The 21,145-nt window shown below is 27.3% G+C and overlaps 1 protein-coding gene and 2 long non-coding RNA genes across 4 annotated transcripts; 1 reads left to right on the forward strand and 2 right to left on the reverse strand.

The window, feature by feature from the left end:
• The first annotated feature begins 4,759 nt into the window (after positions 1-4,759).
• On the forward strand, positions 4,760-5,992 carry LOC136091792 (uncharacterized). The gene has a single exon (XM_065819504.1). It carries the CDS (start codon positions 4,760-4,762, stop codon positions 5,990-5,992), a length of 1,233 nt encoding a protein of 410 aa, XP_065675576.1.
• A 1,428-nt stretch (positions 5,993-7,420) lies between these two features.
• On the reverse strand, positions 7,421-10,593 carry LOC136092159 (uncharacterized). Of its 2 annotated transcripts, XR_010644244.1 has the most exons (3): positions 10,525-10,593; positions 8,253-8,304; positions 7,421-7,597 (listed from the first exon to the last, which is right to left on the reverse strand). It is a non-coding gene; the product is annotated as an uncharacterized LOC136092159 (long non-coding RNA). The 2 variants fall into 2 exon arrangements; XR_010644243.1 differs by lacking the exon at positions 10,525-10,593 and having other exon boundaries at positions 8,253-10,516.
• A 3,108-nt stretch (positions 10,594-13,701) lies between these two features.
• LOC136091482 (uncharacterized) lies at positions 13,702-19,562 on the reverse strand. Its single transcript, XR_010644018.1, has 3 exons — positions 16,005-19,562; positions 14,097-15,745; positions 13,702-13,909 (listed from the first exon to the last, which is right to left on the reverse strand). It is a non-coding gene; the product is annotated as an uncharacterized LOC136091482 (long non-coding RNA).
• Positions 19,563-21,145: the final 1,583 nt, after the last annotated feature.

Here is a 21,145-nt window from a genome sequence, read left to right on the forward strand (position 1 = left end):
TTTTTTTTTTAATTAGTTACTTTTATAGGTAAATTAGAGTTTGAGGAACTTTTTATTATGTAATGTAATTTTAAAAGTAATTAACTTTTAAATGTAAAAGTAAAATAGCTTTTTCACGTGACTTCCTTTTACATGTAAAAGTAAATTACTTTTTGATGTAATCTTCTTTTACATAACTTTTTTTTGAAAGTAAAAAATCTTACTTTAAAAAGTAAAAGTCGTTTCAAAAAAATAAGTTACTTATACGGAAATGTAAATTTACATAAAACGTTTCAAATTACTTATGTAATTTACTTTTTGATAAAAATTAACTTACTCGAGTAAAGCAAAAAAAAAGTAAGTAAAAGTGCCATCCCTATTGATTAGTATTGATTAATATTGGCAATTTCCATTATAAGAATGTAAAAACCATCTCAAGCTGAGTTTTTATTACTGAAAGTGGTTTTTATTAGTATGAATAAACTTAAAATTATTTTTTTGATTAAGATAATAATAAAAAAACACTGTTTCAGTTATTTTTAATTAATAGTTGATCCTGAAAAAGATTTTATTTTGAAAAATTGAATTCAAAAGATTCTATGAAAAAAACGGATCACATAATTTCAAAAATTTTGTGCCAAATTAAATTCCTTTAAGCTGAAGAATTTGAAATATTTCGCAAAAATTATATTCAGCTCATTAAATTCATATTAAGAAGACTAACCGGTAGTAATTTATAACTAATTTCGAATAATATTCTTATAGTTATAATAGTTATGATTTATTTAACAATAAAATAATTGAACCTGTCATTCTGAAAAGGGCACAAGTCCATTTATTTAAACTATTAAAAATTAACAAAACATGGCTTTTAATAAAATAATTTCTACACTACTAAAGAAATTAAACATACAAGTAGATAAATCAAGAACATATATAACTTATGTAACTTTTATTTTTTATAAAAAAATATAAATCATACAGAAATTTTTAATTTAGATTTATTAACTAATTGTTAAAAGTTTTGGACTTGTGTCCTTTTCAAAATGACAGGTTCAATTGACAATTCCTCAAAAGTTTTCATAATGAAAAATGAAATCTCAAAAGGTTCTATTGCAAATTAAGAGACGCTGTAGAAAAACAGTTGTTTGACTAAAAAAAAATGAGAATTGTTTTTAAAATAAGTAAACAAGTTTTTTAAACGAATTTTGTTTTATCAATTAAATCCAGATTGTTTTTTACCACCATGATAGAGTTTAAGAAATCATTTGAAATGCGAGTACGTAGATGGCTATAAACCAAAGCGAATCCAGAGAAATCACGTTCAACTTTTACGCTGGAGAACGCTGCACCGTAAACTACTTGCGAAATTTCATAGAGCCGATCCCATTTTGTTTTTTGATTTTTCTTCCAGTAAGCAAGAATGTTGAATTCAACGTCTAATGTCACTCGCGCTTCATTAGGAGCCCATTTTAAAATTAGTTGATGAATATCTTCATCTGATTCTGAAGATGCATTAACAATACCTTGCCTTATTCCTCCTCCCGTATATTCAATGAAACGGCGTAATTTTTCAGCTTCAACATCTTCTGAGTTCATCGGAAGTATCTCTTTAGAAGTATTTGATGAATATGACGCATTTAATTGTATGGATTCTTCTGTTGATGAAGAATTTGACTGTTCTTGTCGAGTTCAAAGTTTTTGATGGATTTTGATCAACTGTGTGATTCCTCTATTCAACAGTTCTGTATTAAACAGTTGGTGACCCGATGTAAAGCAAAATCTAGGATCCAGAACTAAAGCAGCAATAAATGCTTCACATTTAAAAAAAACTTGTTCTCGTGTATTAATTGCGTTGGTCAGTAACAATTTTAATCCCAAATCACCTGCTGGAACGTCCTCGATTTCTATTTTCATTTGAATCCATCGAACGTAGAATTCACTCATTGATAATTTTGGTGATTGAAAATCCATCATGGCCGAATGTATTGGTAAAAATGCGTTGAAATATTCATCTATTAAGCTCCATGTTGCATCATTTAATTTTAACTTGTCGTGTCTTATCCTTTGATATGATTCTGCGTTGGTATGAAAATCTTTTATCATCAAAAAAGTGGAATCCCAACGAGGTGCAATGTCTATACGAGACTTTTTTAGATTTTTATATGTTTGAATATATGCTACTTTTTTGGATTCAATAGCAACCTTTCTTATATTATTCAATGCATCTTCAAACATTGACGTTACGTCCTTGGCAGCTAGCTGACACGCATGTGCGCCACAAAACATGGCTGAACAGAACAATCCTACCGATTTTTCAACGCAAACAGTGTGGGCTTCACTATAATTCCCTTCTTCATTCTCTAAAGCGCTAATTTCAATCTCTTCGTCTTCGAAATCTATAAATTTGTCACCATAAATTTCAAGGATTACTTTCATTTGATCTTGTGCATTTTGGAGAATATTTGAAGCCTTCATCATATTCTTTCCCTGATCTGTGCAAGTTGTGTAGATATCATTAGCACATTTTTCAATTTTTCCAATCACATTTCCAATTGAGCAGCCAAAATTTCGCCAAACTGTCGACCTTCTTGAGTAATTATGCCTAAGGTTCTGTCAACTATTTCCCCGTCCTTGATATATCTGCAACTAACTCCAAACATGTTTCTTCCGTATCGCGACGCACTATCAAACATCAACGACATAAGAACATTTTCAGTTTCTTCTTTTATTAGCGAAAAAATATTTTCACATGCATGTTGAATGTAGCGTTTCATGCTGTGACGATTTATAAAAATATTGAATTTTTTGAGTGCATTTTTTACTAAAGACATTTGTCCGATTTCATCAGCTGATGCTAAAGACAAGTTACGGCGCATCATTAATCGAATCATTTCTCCATTTAATTGATTTACATCAACTTCTAGCTTGATTCGTTTAATTAATTGAATTTCATCGTCATTTCGATGCCTTGTAGCTGGGGTAGCTTCAACTAATTCAATTTCGTCGGCTTTTTCTTTGTGTTTTCGAAGAAGGTGATCTTTGAGGTTACTTAATTTGCCTTTGTAAAATTTTTTGCACATTTTACATTTTCCTCCTTCTTTATTTATTTCAAATTGAGTTTTCACTTGTTCATTTAATAAATTATTTTCCATTTTTGACTTTAAATCGTAAGGAAAACAAAATAAATAATTATTAAAATATATATTTCACTCAAAACATTTTATGCAAGTTTATGGCAGTTAACTATGCAATTATAATGCAATTGTCAGTTTTTTTAATGATAAATGTATCATAACTATTATAACTATAAGTATATTATTCGTAATTAGTTATAAATTATTAGAATCTTTTGAATTCAATTTTTCATAATGAAACCTTTTTCAAGATCAACTATTAATTAAAAATAACTGATAATGTTTTTTTCTATTATTATTTTAATCAAAAGAATAGTTTTAAGTTTAGTCATACTAATAAAAACCACTTTCAGTAATAAAAACTCAGCTTGAGATGGTTTTTAGATTCTTATAACGGGAAATCGTCAATACTAATCGATACTAATCAATACTATCAAATGATGCATCAATACTAGTCAATATTAGTCACTACTATCAAATGATGCATCGCTAAAAAGGGCAGAAAAAGATCTTTATAAAACAACTGATTTTTGCTTATGGGGATTAAAATAAAAGTTTTATAAAGCATAACTGATTGCAAAAAAGCAATAAATTTGTTAGACTATTTTCACTTTACTCTTTAAATTAAGCTGAAATGCGCTATAAATTTGTTAGATTGAAATAAAATAATATGTCAGACATAAAATTATGTCAAAATATGTCCATAGAAAATATGTCTGACATATTTTATGTCAGCAGAAAATAATTCAGACATAAAGTTATGTCAAAATATGTCTATAGAAAATATGTGGGACATATTTTATGTCGGCAGAAAATATGTCTAAAAATATGTCGATAGATCTGCCAGACATATTATGTCGTAACAACCCTGAGTAAAAACACTATTTTGTGCAAAATTTTATGCTGATTATTTTAGCCGAAAAAAAAATTAAATTACCTTTTGAAATAATTGAAAAAAATGAAAAACAAATTTACTACCAGCCAAAAAAAAAAAGACACCTAATTCCGGATAGAGGTAATTATTATTTTATGTACCTAAAAAAAAAAAATAAACAAATTAGCCAGCAGCAATAAACAAATACACTTTTGAGTCCCGGATACAGTTAATTACAATTGGCTAATTTATTTTTTATCACTTTCATGCACATAATATAATATATTATGTTCATGAAAGTAATAAAAAATAAAATAGCCACCAGGGAAAAAATAATTGACACTAATCCAGATACAGCTATTTTTTTTAGTATCCATAAAGTTAACGCATTTCTGTTAATTGTATTACTGTATTAAAGAATATGGATAATTTTAAACAAAAAGAAGAGCGAGAGAGTCGAATCCAGCTAGCTATTCAAGCTATTACTGAAAAAAAAATGTCATACGTACAAGCTGCTAAGTGTTATAATGTGGCAAAATCTACACTTTTTGACAGAACAAAAGGATCATCTAATAATCGAGGAGCGCCAAGAAAGATGAGCAACACCACTGAAGCTATTATTGTTGATTTATTAAGATTTATGAGTGATATAGGCTTCGGCTTGAATAGAAAAGACGTGTTTATTGTTGTTGAAAACTATTTAAAAGAATCAAACCAACGTAGTCTATTCAAAGATGGCAAACCGACTAGAAAATAGTACTCCGGTTTCATGAATAAATATCGTAAAGAAATTTGCCCAAGAAAAGTAAGCGGTATGCAAACTATTAGAGCTGTGGCCACACAACCAGCTATAATTGACAATTGGTTTGAGCAATTAGTAGTAGCATATAATGAACATAATTTAGGCGATAAGCCGTTTCAAATATTTAACTGTGATGAGTCTGGTTTGCAATTTGATCAAGGCAAAGTCAAAATTATTTGTAGAAAAGGAACAAAAATCCCTAAAAAGCTAACACCATCGAATGAAAAGCAAATGACGACAATCTTGACTTGTTGTGACGCATTCGGTAATTATTTACCTCATCAAATAATTTATAAAGGCAAACATGTTATGAAAGACTGTTGCAAAGGCGGTGCCCAGAATGTTTATTATAACAGTAGTAGTTCAGGCTGGATGGAATCCGAACATTTTTTGTCCTGGTTTAAAACAGTTTTTTTGCCTCACGCAAACAAACTTTCAGGATTTAAAGTTCTAATACTTGATGGCCATGCTTCACATATGAGCTTAGAGTTGAAAAAAAAAGCTTTAGAAAATTCTATTTTACTTTGGCGTTTGCCGGCTAAAAATCACTTTCAAAGCCTGACTAATCGATATTTTCCGGCCATGTTTAAGAATCTCATCCAAAATGGTGGGTTTAAACCTGAAAACGCACGGGGTGGTTTCAAAAATACTGGTATATTTCCACTCGATCGTTCGCAAATTTCTTCTAAAAAAACTTCCTTTGGTGCTGTGTTTCAAGCTGTCGAAAACAACAATATTGAAAATTTATTTGATTCTTCAACAGTATCTAGTCCATTAGTTATGGGAAATGCTACCAATACACCTAACACACCGTCAAGAATGTCAAATCGTGAATTTTTGCTTAAAAGCTTTGCTACTTTGAATAATGCTGTTCAACAAGTGGGCAAAGATATAAACAAATCAGTGTTAAATATGCTTCGAGATCAATTGACACCAACTCTAAATAAAAGAGTTCAAAAAAGTGAGAGAATGAAGCGACCAGCTAATTATAATATGACTTCCGCGGATGCCATAGCTTACGATGAAGCTGAACAAGTATCAAAAAAACAAAAATTAGATGAACAAGCTGCAAAGAAATTTACTAGAGAACAAAAAAAGATTTCCACTGCTACTCAAAAAGCGAAAAATGCACAGAAAAGAGAAGAAAAAAAAAAGTTGAGACAAAGCCAGTCGTCTAAAATACCAGGTAAAAAGGTATAAAGACAAAGAATCAATTAGAAGACCCTCATTTTCCTCAAGCTTCAAATAACATTTTAGTATCTGATGATCTTCTATGTTATTCTTGCGAAATTAATTGGACAAATAACTTAGATAACCAATGGCTTGCGTGTGAGCAGTGTTCAAATTGGTCATGCATTGAATGTGTCTTTGATTATCGTCCAACCATGGAATTTGTTTGTAACGAATGTGTATAAAATAATATATATTCTTTTTTTTATTAAACGATTTCATTTTTTTAATGGATTAAAATAATTATTTTAATGTTAGTATTATTTGTGTGTGTGTTTTTCTGTATTTTATACGCATCCGGAATTAGGGACATAAACACCTAATTCCGGATAAAAACAATATTTTTTAAAAATAAAATAAAAGATAGATTTATATTGCAAAAATAATATTTTTTATATCGTTTGATTTGTCTTGTTATGAAGTTTATTCATTTAAAAAAATTATTTCAAAATTCTTTATATTGAGCTGGTTATGACAATTTAAGTCCTAAACCATCCGGAATTAGGGGTTTTTACGGTAATATAATCTTTTTGGTTTTGATTGCTTTTGTTGAATATTTGATTGTTTTTGTTGATTGCTTGATTGTTTTTTGTTGATTGTTTGATTGTTTTTGGTCTTGGCATTTAGTAAAGACCACGTAACCTAAGATATTATGTTCATTTTAAAAACAGCAAGCACCAGAGAAGAAAAGCCACCCAGGAAAAAAAGTTCTATAGAATTTTTATAAACTTTTGGAACCTATGGCCTATATAAATTATATAGAAGTGCTATAAAATTTCTATAGAATGTCTATTAATTTTTATAGAAATTGCTCTAAAACTTTTTTTTTCAATAAAATAAAAAGTAGAAAAAAAGTTCTGTGGAATTTCTATAGAAATTAACATAGATTCTATAGAAATTCTATAGAATTCTATAGAATTTCTATAGACCATATGTTCCAAAAGTTTATTGAAATTCTATAAAACTTTTTTTCCTGGGCAAGTACAACTTACCAATACCAATAAAAAAATGATCATTTTAATTTACAAAAGCATTTTACATATTTATTTTATTTTACATATTTATTATTGTATTTTAGAATAAGTAAGCTTATTAATAAAGGAAAGCATTATTTTACATAATATTGTGTTCATGAATTAGTGACTCGTAAAACATTTTTTAAACATGGTCATAATCAATTATGGTACCAAAAAATATATAAGAGCTTAGTAATAACAGAGTGTTCCAATAATACTCTCCTTTATTAATAAACTTTCGTTAAACAGAGAGGAGACAGACTGTGTTTCAAAGGCACTGTGTTAAAAAAAAGTTGCAATAAATTATTATATTCATAACTCACTAGCAGTAAGCAATTCGTAATACGGGTTATTAGTAGTTAAATCATTTATAACAATAAAACATTATTAACTTGATATATTAAATAAAAATATTAAAATTATATACAAATTTATAAATAATATTTTAAGTTTGACTCCACACTACATAAAGACTGCATTAACATCAGTTAATTTCTTTTTAAAATCTGTCTCAACACAGCAAGTACCAGTAAAGGAAAGTCAAGTAGCCTGCAAATACCTAAAAAAAAAAATGAAAAAAAAAAAATTAAAATTTTTAATTATAAAAGTATTATTTGCATTTAACTGTTAATAGAACTAGTATAATAATATTACAGAAAATATAAAGAAGGAAAAAATAGCTATAACAGCCTAGTTATATCAACACAAAAAAGAGTAACAATAGCGCATAGCATAAGATATTTGTAAGCACACATTACTGTGTCTCCAGAATAATTAAAAAAGAAAAGATTATAAAAAGGATAGACAACACAACATAATAACACCACAACTTAATAAGATATTTTATTAACTAAAACATTTGAACTAAAAAGATTTTATTTGTTACAATATTTGAACAATCGAGGGACAATTATAGATATTAATTTGAACGATTATATCACAAAACAGCAAGCAACTCCTAAGATATTTCTTATAAATGGTCATTTCAATTGTGGTATTAAGAAATACGCAAGAACTCAGTAATTACATAAGTTTTATTAATTCTCCCTCTCATCTAAGAGAGATAGAGAGAGAGAAAGAAAGTGTTTTCAAAGCAGCATGTTAAAAAAAGTAAAAAAGATGCAATAGATAATTAAATATAAAAATATAATTAAAATATAAAGATATAAAAACATGCAATAGATAATGTTACCAGTAAACAAAAATATTTTCACCTTGATTAAAGAATAAATTCCCAGCATTTCTTAATTAAGTTCTGGCTTCTCTCTAATTGTTGATTAATGATTAATTGAGTAAACTTCACATCATATTTACAAAATTAAAACCATGTTTTAACAGTTAGCAAACTAATTAAGTCATGACATAGGCAATTAAAAAAAAAAAAAAAGAACATAATTATGTTTCAAATTATAAAAAAATTTAAAATCATTTATGTTATTAATCTAAATGTTACTATAAATATATATACTATAAATCACTCAATATATTATAATAAACATATAAATAATATTACTATATATAGAAAAGTTCATTCTTTGCTTTGTTCTTAAGTGTCTAAAAATCAATTAAAATAACATATATTAACGCTGTTTGACACTGAATTCTTGGAAGTAAGCTGCTCACTGAGCAGCATTTCTTACATTTTAACAACCATTAATTTTATTCTACCTATATCTATCTCTTTTATTTTACAACAACTATTTATGAGTTGCCTAATACCATTTACACTAATAACTTCTTCGAGCCTAATATGATCCATTTTAATTTCACTATTATCATTAAACATATTACCAATAGTATTGCTGTTGTTACAATTAAATAATAAATAAACGTAAAAGAATCTTACAAATTTTGATCTTTTCTAATCGAAGACTATATTTCAACTTAGAATTTATTGTAAAACTGAGATACATGATTTCAAGCCAACGTTGCATGTTCAGGATTGCGCACCAATTATATACCATCTCTTGGAAAAAAAAGTGAATAAGCCATTGGATATAAGTTAGCTGACATTCTCAATAAAACATCTAAATGACCTTTTGGGTAAATAACTTCCCTGGAAGCAGGTGGAACACCATCTCCAACTAATACAACTGCAACTTCACTAACTATAGTTTGCAAATAAAACATTAAATTATTTAAGCAAAGTTGATTGCGATGTTTTTGCCTTCTAAAATTTACTGCTGCAAGTGGGTCAGAGATATACAGTTGATAGTGTTGAGGGAATATCTTGATCTGGCCTAAGATTACCTATACAATGAAAAACTTGACCACAAATTTTAAAACATGACGGCCTCTAATTCATTGGTTAAACCACATTATCAGTAAATAAAGGAAAATAAAAAAAGACGTATTAAATTTTAATTTATTTAAAAAAATTTATATTGGAATTATGATATAATTTCCTCTAAATCTTGCAGAAATATTGAAAATGGAAGCAAAACTACCTTTCTATTATGGCAACATAAAAAATGTTTTTCATTAAGAAATTTTTTAGCACAGCAACGCTGATAGATCTGTGTCATTTCTCCTAAATAATTATAATTTAGAATTGTATCACTTCTTGTTATACAATACATTCTGATTGTCTAGCAGAATTTCCTACATTATGAGAATGAATAATCTCATCTAGGCATATCTATTTCATTTATGTGATATTCACTTTCAACTTGTCTAACCATGATGTTCTAGTTCAGGTATAAATTAATTTCTTCTTCCCAAGCAGCATTTCTTATATTTTGATGACAATTAAAACCAGCTTGCCTAGTTCTAATCATTTTACTAAATTATCAACTCTTTTTAAGTTAATAGTATTTCTTCTGATAATTTATTTAAGCCTATTATCGACTATCCAAAAAAAAAACGAAAAGAAATTAAATAAAAATATCAAAATATTAACAGTCTAAAGTTGTAAACATATCTACAAAGTGGGAAACATATCTACAAAGTGGGAAACATATCTACAAAGTGGTAAATATATCTACAAAAAGATAAATAATAATTTTCAATTGAAAATCAACAAAAACCTACAACCGAATAACAAAGATTTTATTTGGTATTAAAAACAAAAACACAATGTTGAATCTTACTTGCTTTCTTAAATATAAAACAATTTTATTCAATTATTTGAATATATTTAAAGGGAAAAAAAAAATGCCTTATGTTAAGCGATGTATTTAAAAAAAATCAAATGCAATTACTTTACAATATATGATATATAGGTTTACATAACTTCTACAATTTAACTCATTTGTCTAAGCACTGTTTTACCATTAAGGTTAAATGTTAATAAACAAAAATTAAAATAATTTATTACTATTCAAAATAACAGTTTTTAAAATAAAAACCTATAACAATTAAATTTAGGAATTTATTAAAATCCATATTTTTTTGGCAATGTCAGTCAGTATATTTTTTATCTAAAGTAATTAAAAAGACGAAACCATTTAAGAACAAATTTAAAAATCTAAATATATATTCAGATACCTTAAAAAGAAGCATAACACAACATTTTTTTGACAACTGCCTGCAGAATTTATTTTACTTTTTTCATCTAAAAGAAAATATACATAAAAATAAAGAGAAATATAAAATATGCCGAAATATACGCAAATTTATGTAAATACACTTATATGTCCGCAAATAACAGCCTTATTTTATTTAAAGAAAAGGAAACAGGCTATAAAAATTAGAAAATTACGAATAACCAACAACAAACAAACATTTATTTAAATTTTTATTGTAAAATTAAACAATGAACAACATCAATTCTTCTTGAAACTAAATATTTATCAGCTCTAATTCGCTTGCAGACAGAAGAAACTACTTCAAAAACGAAAGTGAAACGACGCTACTACTACTACTACTACTACTACTACTACTACTACTACTACTACTACTACTACTACTACTACTACTACTACTACTACTACTACTACTACTACTACTACTACAATTAAATTAGCGTATTATTGTAAAAATTAATAATTTTGACTTTTTTATTGTTTAGTATAAGTGTTTATATTATGTATGTATGTATGTATGTATGTATGTATGTATGTATGTATGTATGTATGTATGTATGTATGTATGTATGTATGTATGTATGTATGTATCTATGTATGCATGTATGTATGTATGTATGTATGTATGTATGTATGTATGTATGTATGTATGTATGTATGTATGTATGTATGTATGTATGTATGTATGTATGTATGTATGTATGTATGTATGTATGTATGTATGTATGTATGTATGTATGTATGTATGTATGTATGTATGTATGTATAAATTATAGTGACAACTTAGTAGGTATATAAGTTATAGTGATCGCCAAAGGTTGATTAATATGGTAACTGTCAATAGTAACTTATTATACAAAAAAGCATCAGGTTTATATATATCTTGTTATTAATGCGGTTTGATTCTGTTTTTATGACTGTTAAAAACCGTTTTTGTCAGAAGTATAAAGAAACTTCCAGTAACTAAAGTTCTGATAGTTATATATATATATATATATATATATATATATATATATATATATATATATATATATATATATATATATATATATATATATATATATATATATATATATATATATATATATAATACAAATGATGTATATATATAGCAAAGTTTTGCAGATAAACGTTTGCTTGCTTAACGGTTATAGGGATTTCCAAAAAATCAAGCACGGCTTGTTTATGTTTTGTCTATAGACAAAACATAAACAGTTTTATGAAAATAATATATTATTTTCATATAACTGGCAATCTCTATTTATTTATTTATTTGAAAAAAACAGAAGGACCCGAAGGCCACTAATGCTGGAGTATACATTGAAATTTTTATTTTTACTTAAATGTTTAATTGCATCAAGTGATGGAACAAGTTTGAAAAAAAAATTGTATCAAGTTGAACGAAGCAGTACAGCGAGACGGTTCTTAAACATTGAAACAGACAATGCAGAAACCGCATTCTCCGATAAATTATTCCATACATTAACAATTTGATAACAAAAGAAACACTTGGTGCTGTTCAATATACAATGGTGTTTGCACAGCTTAAAGTTATGACTACGATTACCCAAGTTTGAATTGAGAATAAAAACATTTGATAGGTCAGTGTCCAGTTTACCATTAAAAATTTTGTAGCATAAAACTAAATCTTTAAACATTCGTCAATATTCTAACGCATTGAGCTTTAATATGGCTTGACGCTTATCATAGGAAACTGACCACAGACCAGCAGTTCTTTTAGTAAAGAAACGCTGCACTTTCTCAATTTTATTATTCAGGCATATAGTGCAAGGTGACCATATTGAAGAGCAATATTCAAGCATAGGTCGTACATAAGTACAGTAGTAATAATTAATAATATATAGTATAGTAACAGTAGTAATAATAAACTTTAATTTACTCTCATTTAATTATAATCTATATAAATATTTTGAAAACAAACAATGGTATATATTAGCTGTGTTATCATAGATAACATAACTCATAACATAGTATACTAAGTTGAAAGCGGAATCACGCACGTTACAGAAAAAGCCTATTTTAGTTACTAGATAAATAAACTCTAATTTCTCGGAAAATATGAGTTTCAGTTTATATAAGTTTGAGCATTTTAAGTAAAATGTTATTTTTCTACAACTCGTATTTAATATGTTTTCGATGAGAATCAGCAGTCATCAAATATTTTTAGCTAGAGTATAGCGTTTTGAAAATTATTGCAATATTAACTCACTAAAAAAATAAAATGATTAAAAAAAATTTTTAAACGTCATATATAAAAACATTACATATAAAAACATATACAATATGTCCAAAGCTTGCATTGAACCCCGGATTTCTTGCTTCTACAGTAAACGCACTAACCACTGTGAGACGGCTGTTTTTTTCCCGAACCCCGGGAAAAACTCATCGCGTGAACAATAATCAAAATCTTAAATAGTGTTTAATTATATCCTTAATTTATTCAAAATTAAACAAAAAATCGATGAAATCAAATAAATCAAGAAGGAAAAAAAAGTCTCTCAAAAACGGATTTAAATTTATATTTCTACTAGCATGAGTTACCCGGCGTTGCCCGGGCCAATATTTAAACTGGCTTACCTGATATCTGTACACAAAAATGGGCCCAAAAAATGGTCCCCTCTGATCCCGGGGTCAGGGGGGCCCATTTTTGGGCCCCCTTGACCCCGGGGATCGGGGTACGGGGTCAAAACCCAGCTAAGAACCTTCTCCCCCTCGAGGACTACCCCCATGCCAAATTTCATCGAGATCGGTCCGGCGGTTTGGATTTCTATAGAGAACAAACAAACAAACACACACACACACATTGCCTTTTATATATATAGAAGATAGAAGATACTAGCTGTCCGGAACCATAACATACAGTAAAATGGTCTGTTGCCACACCGACTATTTCTATATTTAGTTTATTTTAACCCAAATATTCATTTATTTATAAAAGTATATGTATTTATTTACAATAAGTAAAACATCAATCGATAAGAAAAAAATAAATTAAAAAATTACTTTTTGATAATTGAAAAAAGCATAAATTGTTAAGATACAGGAACAAAATGCATCTTTTCAACAAAATTTATTTACAAAGAAAACAATACAATTTTTTTTTAAATAAAACATCTAATGAAACAAAATTTTGTTATTTAAAGTTACAATATGAATACTAAACACCAAAACAAAATATATAAGTATTGTAAGATAAATTTTAAAACGAAAATATTAACCATAGTATGATAAAAGAAGTCAAGACATCAAATAAACACTAAAAATAAATATATCTGTTGCTGTTGTTGATGCTATTTCTGCCATTGAAACTGCTGGCGATTTTACTGCTGTTAACAAATACAGATAATTTAGCTAATTAAATGATTTAGCAAATTAAAAAAAAATTTGACTTTTTTTTAATTTCTAAAGCAGTATTAAAGTAGTCAAATTCTGAGACACTTGTTTTAAAGATAATAAACTATTACACAAATTAGCAAAAATATAATTCTGAACTGAAAAAAAAGTTGTTGTTACCTCATTTGTAACGAATTTAATTTTTTTTAACAACTATTAACTTAATGATCAACATAATAAATTTTATTTCATTAAAATTTACTAAATTAAAATCAGTTTTAAATTAAAATAAATTAAATTAAAGTTTTAAATTAAAATCAATTTTAAGAGTAGACAAAGTAAACTAATGATAGTTGGTGGAACACCAAGGTAAAACTAAAAAAGAAAATAACAACAATAACAAGTAAACGTGTTTGTAATACATAATCTTAGCAGTTGAACATTAAATATAAGTCTACGATCTTGAAACAATAAATATAAAAAAGATAAAAAATTATAAAATAAAAAAAGTAAAGAAAAGAATATAGTGAAATGTTACTTTTTAAATTTGTAAACAAAATATAAAACTAATTATTGACAAAAAGAATTTACAACTGTAAAGTTTAAAAAGACTTTTAAAATTATATAACTTAAAATTTAAGTTAGATATACCCACACTTTTTTATAAAAAAACTTATGTGACTACGCAAGCGGCATACCAAAAAGACTTTGAGAAAAACCAAAACTAAACATCATTTACATCGTCTAAAAAAGTGTCATCATCTGGCGCGATTTCTTCAATACAACTTTTTGTGATTTTAGGTCGTATAATATTAATATCTTGAGCTTTCTATTTCATTTCAATGCCAATTCCGACCCGCCCAGTTAAAGAAGATTTTTTTACTTTGGCTTTAGGTAAATTTTCTTTAAAGTTTTATTTCAGTTGAAGTTAATTGCACTAGACGGATTTGTAGAAAAACCGTGGTCGCTTTTTGCATAAGTACCAAATACCGACAATAACTTTTTTAATCCATCAACTAGCGCTTCATGTGCATCATTAAGAAATCATCAACAAGAAAAGTAAGTAATCTTATCTGGTTAAGAAGTTCTCTGCAAGAAGAAGCTAATGATCGTTTTAGGAAAATATTTTTTGGAATGGAATGAAAATTAGATTGCACCTCTTTTGATAAAGAACTATCTACTTTAGGAGTTGATTTGTGTTGTCATGGTACCATCATTAGATAAACTTAGTACAGAGTAGTCCAGATTAAAATATACAGAGTTTGTATATTGATTGGGTAAAGAATTCCAACATATCCCATCAAACTTCTCAAATAGCACAATCATGTGCTTACATGGTAACATGTGTAGCTTCCAGTCAATGCATGTACATTTTGGAAAACTCTCAGAATTCCCAAGAAAGACATAATAAAATTGGGAACCAGTACTGCTTTTTACATGTTACAGCGTATCAGACATCATTTGGTTTTTTTTTTTTGAGCTTTTATTAGGATTAATTTTGACTTTCTCTTTGTTTAGTATTAAGTCACTATGGCATGTATGTATGTATGTATGTATGTATGTATGTATGTATGTATGTATGTATGTATGTATGTATGTATGTATGTATGTATGTATGTATGTATGTATGTATGTATGTAGTATGTGATAGAATTCTAAGAGAAGTATCAGACTCTTTTTTAATTTGGTTTAATGATATAAAAAAGCATGATTCTAACCTTTTAAGACAGTGATTAACAAACTTTTTTGGTCTATTGTGTAACCATTTTTTTAGTGTTTGATTATATTGCCTATATAGAGAATGTTGTCTAATATTCTCTTCTATATGCCTAATAAATAAATATATATAAAAACATTAGACCAAAAAACAATAAACTGAATTGTAAATAAAATAAAGTCACTAAATGGAAGTCTTTACAATTATCAAACGTAATTATAAACACCAAAAATATATATATATATATATATATATATATATATATATTTAAAAAATCAATATCATTTACAGTAAATTACTTTTAATGATAAATGAGTCTTTAATGATAAATTTAAAAATGCGAGATTAAAATGACATAAAAATTCAAAAACCTGTACTCATTAATTTTTTCTGGAAGAAATTGTTCTACCAAAACTGTTAGCATTCCACTGAGTGAGTTATCTTTATACTTAGATACTCATATTAAAGTCACAACTTTTTTGTTCAACCCCATCATTTGTATTGACAACAATTTCCAATGTCCCAAGTCCGTATGCTTTAATCCATTTCTATAAAATTTAAGTTATTTTTGAAGTCAGAATTCAATTTAGTTTCTATAATTTTAAAGGGATGGAGCAAGATTAATTTTGATACATATAGTTTCTGTATAGATTAGTACCAAAAATCTTTAAAATAATTTAATAAAAATATTTATTTTTGGCCAAGTACAAGAATAAACAATACAGTAATACAAAATTCCAGTTTACAAAATTTCTTGTTGCATCTCTAATTCTTAAGATTTTTCTCAGACTACATAATACTTGACAGCCCGCATTCTTCTTCAGAATTATCAACCATAAAAAAAATGAGGTTTCCAAGTTAAACTGTTCCAATTTTATATTATACAGAAAGCTTCTGTAATAGCAATAACAGTCTCATTTTGGATAGAACCAACTACTTGACAATCTGAATTTGTTTTAACAACCAAGAAAAACAAAGGAATTGCATATTTTGTTGTTTTGCATGTTGTGTCTAGTAGGCATATATGATTTCCATATCTGTTAAGTTTTTTTTTTGCTGCTGATTGGTGCACAAATAGTAATCTTTTTTTTGTGCTAAAGCTGAAGCCTTAAACAGAAGAAAATGAAGTTGTACACAAACATTTTAAACTATAACTATAATTACAAATATGTTACAAACTTGCTCAACTCATAAGAGAGCAAATCTCTCTTATGAGCTATTTGCTGGCCCAAGAACCAGTTTAATTAATTCAAAAGAAAGAATTCAGTTCTTTGTTTTAGATGGTATTTTTCATTAAAAAAAAATATTACGAAAATATATTATAACACCATGAATTAAATCTTTTTTTTTTTCTAAAGAAAAATTTCTAACATGTAAACTGCATAAATAAGGAACAGATTTTAAAATTTATAAAAATAAAACCTCGATTACAAAATCGACGTCACAAGACTCAATTTTTAGAAGATTTTTTTGAAAAACTTTCTTGTCAAAAAATGATCATGTGATGATCTTATTGTTAAAAACGCTCCATTTATGGTTGAAAAAAAAGATTCAAAAGGTTCTTATGAAATCAAGGAATTGCCATGTGCATATATCAAAAATCTACAAGGACATATAACAAATGTACTAGATAGACTAGATAGGTACAAAGAAATCTTTAAAAAAATATACTTTAACATACTACAATTAATTAAATTACTTAAAAATACTACAATAAATTAAATGAAATACTATAAAAACAAAAATTAATTTTTCTTGTAATAATTTTAGCAACAACCTCTTATTATACAACAAGATTAAAGACAACGAAATCCATATAAAAATAAGAGGTGACTATGAAGGTGATTTGTTCAAAATGTTTTATCAAGTAGCGAATATGGAAAAGCCTTATGCCAAAACTAATACAACAACATATTAAATATATTTGAGGCAAAAGATTATATCACAAATTTGAAAATTTCATTGGCAAGATTTACATCAGAAATTGATTTGTTGCAAAAAATGATCTGGAATTAAGAAAATATTACAAACAACAAAATAATTCAATTATTCAAGTACACTAAAATTCAAAACCATCCAAGCAATATTTGACATAAACAAAATCATCAACTATTGATTTCTTACGACAATTGTCAGGATTATGATAGATTACAGTTTCTTTTTAAAGAAATGTATAATAATTTAATTCTGTTCAATTTTCGAGAAAAACAGATTTGCGTATGTGTATTCAGTGATTATGAAGTCTTGTGTGCAATTTATGGAATAACTAGTGCAAATGGTAAGTACATATGTAATACAGATTTCTTTAAAAAAACTCATCTGGGCCAGATACATGCAACATGATTTAGTTTGCTTTCTTAACACAAACTTGTTCAATTACTTTAGGTAGACACTCATGCCTGTTTTGCAACATCACAAGTCAAGGAATGTCAAATCCAATTAATGATAACATTGAAATGCAATCACTTAAGACACTGGATTTATCTCTAGCAAAATTTAACAACCATTTTGCAGATCCCAAGTTTTCCAAGTTATGTGACAATTTTATTAACTAATGGTTGCTCAATGTGCCGCTTGATCAGGTGCTTTGCTTTTATTCATTATTCACATTATTTTAATTTTATTTATTAGGCATTATTCGCAAATTCATATAATCGTTTATTCAATATAATACAATACAAGTTATTGGTGGGGTAAATGTAAATGGTGGTGTATGTAATTGTAAATAATAATATAAACTTTCTAATACTATTAGATAGGAGTTCCTGCTTTACATATCTCACTTGGTATATACTTAAAGTTTTTCAACATGCTTGAAGACTCTTGTCACACAATTGACATAAAAATTGCAGGTCGAATGGCAGTAACCAACCAAACACTTGACTGTGAGGAATTTAATGCACATATAGAGCAAAAAATTAAATTAGTATTTGAACGTCACCTGATTCACTTTGAAAAGAAAAAGAAAGAACAGGTAACAACTTTAATTTTTATTATTTACTAAAAATATTTGATTTAGATTGGTAATTAAACCCGGAATAATACAGTTGAGAATCTTATACATTGGAATATCTAAGTTTTGTTTTATTGATTATATTTTTTGAATTTATCTCAAGAACATATTTAATCATAGATCTCAGAACTGAAAATACTGCTTGAAGCAGACCATATAAAGAAATCATTTGGGCCACTCGTAAACAAACTTGATAAGGTACTTAACTCATTAGGAGTATAAAGACAAGCATATCACAGGAAAAGTTTTGTTTGTAATTATGTTAACAAAATGTTAAAGGTAAAATAATATCTAATGTATATTTCCTAAATTTATAAAATGCACTCCTTACTAAAAACAAAGTTTACATAAATTTAAATGTACAACACAGTATAAATATGTATGTGTGTGTTTATGTGTGTGTGTGTGTGTGTGTGTGTGTGTGTGTGTGTGTGTGTGTGTGTGTGTGTGTGTGTGTGTGTGTGTGTGTGTGTGTGTGTGTCTGTGTGTAAGTGGAATAGATGGCTAATACTAACATTATTAGACATAATTAGATACATAATTAACAACAGTTACTACATATAATACATATTTCACAAATATTTTATATATTAAATTAGGAGAAAAGTATCCTTGAACTTTGCAACTCCATACCAAACCTTGTAGTCAAAAAGTTAAAAACTTTAGAATATAGACTATAATGTAAGCACAGGTTAAACTTCGCCTAAAAAACAACTAAGTTTCACTTTAGTCCCACTTCTATTCTCTTTGTAAAATTATTTAAATGATAGCTTTGATGAAACATACCATACCTAAAGTATCGTTTTGATATCGTTTCTTATAGACTATTTAGAAATATCCACAAATAAATCTAATTTAAAGTTTAGACAACTTTATTAGTAGTTCTCTGTTTACTTGCGAACATTATTGTTTACAAACATTCGAGCAAAATATAACGCATGCGCATAATAAATGTCCATTACTAAACCACCGTAAACAGTAAACTTGGCTCAGATACGATTTGGAAAAAATTTTTGAAGCGCCGCATTTTGATCACTTGTAACCTCCTTATCTTAATTAAATTAAATTATTTTTTTATTTTGCTTGAAAAAAAAAATGTATGTAAAAAATAAAAAGAGAAAAAAAAACTGAGCTGACTGTAGCAATTGCTACCTTTCTACAACCTGGATCCGCTCCTTTAGAGGGCAGCAACGATCGTTTATAACAATAAGATTGTTTTTTTAAACAAAATTCATGAACTTATCTGTAAAAAACCTTTGCTTAACAACAGTTTATGCATTTAATTGCTGTGTTAAAGAGAAACTATTTGAATACTGCGTTGTTATGTGGTGTTTGAATTTATGATCGGACTTGTATTTTATCAAGCAATGGTGGAATTAAATTTGGTTGAAGCAATTTCAATAAGAAAAGAACTGACATTTTTGATAAACTTTTTGTTTCAAAAAAAAAACAACTGATTCTAGATCAAATATTTTTTTAATATTAATCGATGAATTGTTCATCTAGTTTAGTTCGCCATTTTTTAGATTAATATTAGAATAATAATACTTTAGCCTGGGCACGATACATTAACATTTTTCAACTTAAATTCAAAATTTTACCTTTTATCGTTTAAAAACTTTTAATATTTAAAAATATTAGAATTTAGCGAAATCTGGCCAAACTATCTGTTATTATGACTTTGGTTTTACCTATTAAGTATTAATTTCAAGTAAATAAACAGTTGAAATTAGGTAGTGGGACGTCAGAGCGAAAAGTTTAAAAGCGAAAGAGCGTAAGAGCGAAAAGTTTAAAAGCGAAAGAACGTAAGAGAACTAATTCAGATCCGGATCTAAACTATTTTAGTGATGTAGGAGCTTTGCAAAACAATTGTTCCTATTTCGATAACAATGAAATAAAAGAATTTCTTTCTCGGGATCATTTAAATCTTATTCATTTTAACATTAGAAGTCTTAAAAAAAACTTTGAAAATTTGTGTAATTTAATAGAGGAAACTTCAAATACATTTAGTATAATTTGCTTAACTGAAACGTGGTGTGAATTTGATGACGCTAAATCTAATTTAAATCTCCATATTCGAGGTTTTAATATGATCCCACTAGCGCGTAAAACAAATAAACGCGGAGGTGGTGTACTTTTTTATATAACGGAAAATTTGAGGTTTTTTATTAGGCCTGAGATGAGTATTTCTGATGACAATAAAGAAATTTTAACAATTGAACTTTTAACCAATAGTTCTAAAAATACTTATAAGCTGCTGTTATCGCCCACCATCTGGCCATATTGAAAGTTTTGATGCATTTTTGTGTAATGATATTTTAAAAAATAGTTTTAAGGAAAAAAAACTAAATTACATAATTGGTGACGAAAATTTTAAATTGTTTTGAATATCACGTTAATAACATGTTATTAATAGGTTATCAACATGTTATTAGTAGGTTTGTTAATTAGTGGAATTGCTCCATTTTCAATCGAACATGGAGCAATTCCACTAATTAA

Source organism: Hydra vulgaris, chromosome 15 (assembly GCF_038396675.1).
Source record: "Hydra vulgaris chromosome 15, alternate assembly HydraT2T_AEP".
NCBI lineage: Eukaryota > Metazoa > Cnidaria > Hydrozoa > Anthoathecata > Hydridae > Hydra > Hydra vulgaris.